This window comes from Clupea harengus, chromosome 7 (assembly GCF_900700415.2).
Source record: "Clupea harengus chromosome 7, Ch_v2.0.2, whole genome shotgun sequence".
Classification (NCBI taxonomy): Eukaryota; Metazoa; Chordata; class Actinopteri; order Clupeiformes; family Clupeidae; genus Clupea; species Clupea harengus.
Window position 1 is genome coordinate 24,028,665 of NC_045158.1, and position 6,826 is coordinate 24,035,490.

Below are 6,826 nucleotides of genomic sequence, written 5' to 3' on the forward strand. Positions count from 1 at the left end.
TCATGTGTAGTGACCAAACTAGGAAACGTTAGCTTTAAACTGTCCAAATGACCTACTGTACCCGGCACAGCCTCACAAACCCCACACTCATAAATCCCTTCCCCTCAGCAGGCAGCTCTGTGTGGAGCTTGTAACTGTAGAACTCTGAAATGTCTCACAGTAACGGGAATGAGGACAACTATGGCAAACAAACAATCAACAAATCAACGCGGTAACATTTTTGGCAAAAGAGGAGCCCAAAAAGTGAGAAGATGAAGAGCTGCCTGAAGTTTAAAGCTAACTCTGAAATGTCTCACAGTAATGGGAATGAGGACAAATATGGCAAACAAACAATCAACAAATCAACGCGGTAACATTTTTGGCAAAAGAGGAGCCCAAAAAGTGAGAAGATGAAGAGAGGCGCTTCGGTGAAATAAAATTTCACAAGGGGGTGGGCTGGGGCTGGGGCTGGGGCTGGGGCTGGGGCTGGGAGCAGAGCATCAGCACTGAGTAAATTTAGAGTTCAGGTCCTGGAATAGCTGCAGTAAAGCTGACACGTCTCCCACAGAAGATGTGTGTGTGTGTGTGTGTGTGTGTGTGTGTGTGTGTGTGTGTGTGTGTGTGTGTGAGCGCTCGCGCCGCCGTGGCAACCCCAGAGCTGATATTGACATTTTATTGTGAACAATGTAATCCAGAGGATCATTGAATCATCCACAGCCATAAACTGCACAATAATAACGCTGTTATTTTATTGGTGAGTGGCGGCCTAACCCCTCAGCGCTCTCCTTTATGAGGCATTAACAGACCCTCTGCAGAGGAGCCCAGGAAGGAGGGGAGGGAACCGAGGAGAGAACAGGGGAGGGAACCGGGGAGGGAACCGGGGAGAGAACAGGGAACCAGGGAGAGAACAGGGAACCGAGTAGAGAACAGGAGGGAGAGGAGGAGAGAACAGGGGTCCCAGTGGAGCAGCAGGGAGTGTGGAGTCATCATATTAACAAGAGGCTCTAGTTTCATCCCTGCTGTGGGCATTAAGAGGGCGAGAGGACCAGCTCTACTGTGGGCACTAAGAGGGCGAGAGGACCAGCTGGCTGTGGGCACTAAGAGAGGACCAGCTGACTGTGGGCACTAAGAGGGCGAGAGGACCAGCTGACTGTGGGCACTAAGAGGGCGAGAGGACCAGCTCGACTGTGGGCACTAAGAGGGCGAGAGGACCAGCTCTACTGTGGGCATTAAGAGGGCGAGAGGACCAGCTCTACTCTGGTCCTCAAATGTAGCGTCTGCATTCCAGTTTTGGTTTTGCGAAAAGTTGTTGATATTTTAGCTCAACAGCCAATCAGATTACACCCTTCCCTTCCGTGCTCCAGAAGCACTGTGTTGATTGGCTGGTATTGTTTATGTTCGTTCCTATTTACTGAGCCAGGGCTGTGTATGAACTTTTTTTTTAGTTTATTTTTTTTTTAGCTCAAACACTGAACAGACAGCTAGTGAACCAAGAGGAGCAATTCGCTGCATCTGACTGAAAGTGTCTAGGATTACAGTCTTACAGACTACAGATTGTGCCTTTAACAGGGAGACATGATAACGGTCTTACAGTCTTGGACTGTACCTTTGACAGGGAGACAGTCTGTACTTTTAACAGGGACACATGATCAGGACTGAACCTTTAACAGGGAGACAGTCCTGGACTGAACCTTTAACAGGGACACATGATCAGTCTTGGACTGTTCCTTTAACAGGGAGAGATGATCGGTCTTGGACTGTACCTTTAACAGGGAGACATGATCGGTGCTACTGTGGGATCCTGCTGCGCTAGACTGAGTAAGCAGAGTCAGAGATGCAGACAGTCATCTCCAGGCAGAGTTGTGCCATATGTGTGTGTGTGTGTGTGTGTGTGTGTGTGTGTGTGTGTGTGTGCCATACTCTGCTTCCTCATCTTAGCACACCCTAGAGGATGTTTGGGTCGTGCATGCCTCCCCTGGGTTGACTGAGATGGTGGTGTGCATGTGTGTGTGTGTGTGTGCGTACATGTGTGTGTGTGTATGTGTGTGTGTGTGTGTGTGTGAGAGCGTCCTGAAACTGGACCCTCCTCATGGGACCAACTGAGGCCCTGTGAGGTGTGGAGCGATGAACTGATGCAATGAAACACGGGATAGCGGAGGAATGCCTCACCAGAGCCGCTCGTCAGCGATTACTGTGTGTTCTCTCGAGTGTGTTATTATTTGGCCTATCTGTCTTGGTTATCAGCGTGGCCTCTGTGAGCTGGATGACCCAATACTTGCAGAGGAATCCCAGTTTCACATTAAGTAATGTGCCATTTTTAGAAACTTCTCCCCGCGAAATGAAACATTAGGGGAAAACAGTGTGTGCGTGTGCTGAGCTTGTCCCGACTGAATGAAATCAGCCTTTCAGCTTCGGCTTAGGGGTCTGGGTTCAGTTCACAGCTGAAGCTTTTCCTAGCTCATATTCTCCGACACCGCTACGCTCCATCAGGTCTTAACAAATCAACAATCTTTCACCAGTAATCTATGAAATCCACATCCTGGCACTCACGTGACTTAGTATATCCCGCTGTATAATCTGGATGTTAACACACATGTCTGCCCGGCGCAGCTGAACTTTTCGCTGGGGGCGTCACAGCATCCGAAAGGCAGGCAGATGTAATGGAAACTTCTGGAAGGCTGCAGAAATGAGTCACAGACGTCTTTTCATGAGGCCTCGCCACTCTAAAGAGAAGGCAAGGGATGGTGGGCTCCAAACACCAACCCACAGGAGCCGTCCCCTCCACTCACTCATACACACACACACACACACGCATGCACGCACGCACGCACACACACACACACGCACACACACACGCACACACACACACGCACGCACACACACACACGCATGCACGCACGCACACACACACACACACACACAGATGCTGCTTTATGTGCGCTCTCACCCTGATTCTTTCTCACACACACAACTGACTCGGGCTGTGCACTGCACTGCACTGTGGGATAGTTTAGAGGGTGGTTCCCCATAGCAACGACTACATGCCACGGCCCCTGCTGATGCCCCCTAAACATGTGACGCATTTGGGGAATATTTTAATAATAAAAATCATCCAAATCCACAATTTGATTCAGACCCCTGATAGCCGCTCTCCAAATGCAGCCCAGCAGCGCCACCGTGGACCCAGCACACGATGGCACAGTATACACGGAGAAACGCAAACTGTAAATAGTATACACGGAGAAACGCAAACTGTAAATAGTATGCTTTTGGCACAGTATACACGGAGAAACGCAAACTGTAAATATTATACACGGAGAAACACAAACTGTAAATAGTATACACGGAGAAACGCAAACTGTAAATAGTATACACGGAGAAACGCAAACTGTAAATAGTATGCTTTTGGCACAGTATACACGGAGAAACGCAAACTGTAAATATTATACACGGAGAAACACAAACTGTAAATAGTATACACGGAGAAACGCAAACTGTAAATAGTATACACGGAGGAACGCAAACTGTAAATAGTATGCTTTTGGCACAGTATACACGGAGAAACGCAAACTGTAAATATTATACACGGAGAAACACAAACTGTAAATAGTATACACGGAGAAACGCAAACTGTAAATAGTATACACGGAGGAACGCAAACTGTAAACAGTATGCTTTTGGCACAGTACAGTATATACGGAGAAACACAAACTGTAATTAGTATACACGGAGAAACGCAAACTGTAAATAGTATGTTTTTTTGTTACTGTTGCTGTTTCTCTCGGTACCTAAAAACTTTCCATGGATTCCTGAGACTCACGTGACCCTGTGTCCCCCCCCCCCCCCCCCCCCCAGAGGTGATGTCGAACCGGATGGAGGGCATGATGAGCTACACCCCCCTGGCTCCCTCCCAGCAGCTGGTCTCCATGGAGACGAACGGCTACAGCACCGACGCTTTCCAGCAGGGCCTCACCCCACCTCAGATGCCCGGAGACCACATGAACCCATATGGTGAGTATGGCAACACTCACACACACACACACACACACACATTAAGGCACACACACACATTCAACATACACACACACACACACACACAGAGAGAGACACACACACACACACACACACAAACACACACACAGACATACACACACACATTAAGGCACATACACACACACACACACATGCAACACACACAGACACATACAGACACATTAAGGCACATATACACACACACACACCACTGCCATAGCTGGAGATGCTACCCACCTCCTATATATGGGTGTGTGTGTGTGCATGTGTGTACATTCGTGTGTGTGTGTGTGTGTGTGTGTGTGTGTGCATGCATGTGTGTGTATGTATCCTGATTCCCTCTCCATGACACTAGTCTCTCCCAGGCCCCCTGCTCCCATGTGATCTGTAGGCAGGGTGGGGGTTAGGGTGGGGGTTTTGAGAAGTGGTGTGTGGCAATCTTCAGTGGAATAACTGCAGTCGGTGAGCTTTAAGAACACAACACACACACACACACACACACACACACACACACAGTGACGAGTGGTGAGAGCCCCGCCGAGGGTGGTGGGGTGCCGACGGGAATGCTGAGGCCCGGCCCTGAGTGACGTCACTCTGATCACCAGGCTCCCAGCAGCGGCGGCGGCGTAGATCATGTCTCCGGCGGATGAGCTGAGCTGAGATGAGATGAGATGAGATGAGATGAGAGGAGATGAGATGAGATTAGTCTTAACCGCCATTCCAGAGCTGGGTGCATTTTTCCCATTCGCACTGTCACTGGGCTTTTGTTTCTGGAAAGCCTCATTAAGTGCCTTAGAACAAAAACAAACATACCGAACTACCACACTCACACACACACTCACACACACACACACACACACACACACACACACACACACACACTGTCTGCCACATAGCCCCTAGTCAGAGAGTCATGGAGAACAGTAACAGGCTCTGCAGATTCCAGAAATCTGTCATCCCCCATCGTCTCATTGGCCCCTCTCCCCAGTGTCCCGTCCACACACATATTAAAGCACACACACACACACACACACACACACACACACACACACACACACACACACACACACACACACACACACACACACACACACACACACACACACACACACATGCACTCTCTACAGTGTCCTGTCATTTCCCTTTTCCAGCTCCCCGATATCATCTCATCATATCATCTCCTGTCATCTCCTCTCCCCTTCCTCCCTCTCCCCTCCTCCCTTCCCCTCTCCCCTCCTCCCCTCTCATCTCCTCTCCTCTCCTCTTCTCTCCTCTCATCTCCTTTCCTTTCCTCTCCTCTCCTCTCCTCTCCCCTCCTCTCCTCTTCTCTCCTCCTCTCCTCTCCCCTTTTCTCCTCTCCTCTCCTCTCCTCTCCTCTCCCTCCCCTCCCCTCCTCTCCTCTCCTCTCCTCTCCCCTCCTCTCCTCTCCTCTCCTCTCCTCTCCTCTCCCCTCCCCTCCCCTCCTCTCCTCTCCTCTCCTCTCCCCTCCTCTCCTCTCCCCTCCTCTCCTCTCCTCTCCCCTCCCCTCCGCTCCCCTCCTCTCCCCTCCTCTCCTCTCCTCTCCCTCTCCCCTCCTCTCCTCTCCCCTCCTCTCCTCCCCCTCTCCTCTCCTCTCCTGCTCCTCTCCATGGGATGAATGCAGGGTGGGGTATCGGTGCCAGCTCATTAAGTCCCGCGCCCCATCAAGCTGTCACTCCGTCATTACGGCTCCCGGAGCCCATTAAGCATAACTGGGCCCACAAGGAACATGATAGAACCGGAGATTATGAAGGAAGTAAACATCGGCCATTAGCCCCAATCACTGCTGAGACGCCACTTTGTTTTTCACTGTCCTCTTGGACCCAGATGCCTTTGTGTCTTTACCCATGTCTGGCTGCTGGAGACAGAGAGAGAGAGAGATGAAAAGAGGGAGGGGAGGGGAGGGGAGGAGAGGGAGTAAGAGAAAGGGGAAATGGAGAGAACCCTTTATTGACACTTTTTCAAATGGCCTGTAATTGGAGTCATAAACTCCGACTGCTGGCACGGAGAACTGTTTATTGTATTGCACTGTGTATTGCCACAGATGAGCCCAAATGTTTGTGCTGATGATAATTGTTTGTGCAATTTACAATCGGGCGCATATTTCCCGGCGATGCCAGGGAATCAGTTCTGCCATAACTCATCCCCGGGCGTCTCCTCTCCTCTCCTCTCTCCTCTCTCCTCTCCGCAGGGAACGACTCCATCTTCCACGACATCGACAGCGACACCTCCCTCACCAGCCTCAGCGACTGCTTCATGGCCTCCTCCGAGGTCAGCTCCCTGCAAGCGCGCGTGGGGAACCCCATCGACCGACTCTACTCCATGCAGAGCTCGTACTTCGCCTCGTGAAAGCGCCACTGCCTGCGGGCGCCGCACCTCACCCCCGGACTTCACCACTGAACTCACGAGCATCGCCCCAAAGCAGAGCGGGCACAACATCAGGAACCACACCAGAACTCCACACAACACCGCACAGCGCAGAACCCAACAGAACCTTTTAGCCCCAGGAGCCTCCACAGAGCACAACTCAACACAGCACAAGCTACAACGTAGATAACTCCACACAGAACCAGATCTTGGCACAGAACCAACCAAAATACAGAGAACTCCACACAGAACCAATCACAATCCAGAGACCTCAATTCAGACTGGACCACAGCCCAGAGAGGTCCACCCAGATCAGACCACGGTCCAAAGAAGTCTACACAACCCAAACTAGACCATGGTCCAGAGAAGTCTACACAAGCAGGACCAGACCACGGCCCAGAGAAGTCGACACAAACCAGACCGTGATGAT

At 50.8% G+C, this 6,826-nt stretch overlaps 1 protein-coding gene across 1 annotated transcript in view; it reads left to right on the forward strand.

Moving 5' to 3' along the window:
- Window positions 1-6,581, forward strand: part of lmx1bb (LIM homeobox transcription factor 1, beta b) — a 115,038-nt gene extending 108,457 nt beyond the window's left edge. Inside the window, exons 9-10 of the mRNA XM_031570903.1 lie at window positions 3,835-3,990; window positions 6,221-6,581. Coding sequence (XP_031426763.1) covers window positions 3,835-3,990; window positions 6,221-6,378 — 314 coding nt within the window. The 3' untranslated portion in view covers window positions 6,379-6,581. The remainder of the gene's footprint in view (window positions 1-3,834; window positions 3,991-6,220) is intronic.
- The last annotated feature ends 245 nt before the right edge of the window (window positions 6,582-6,826 follow it).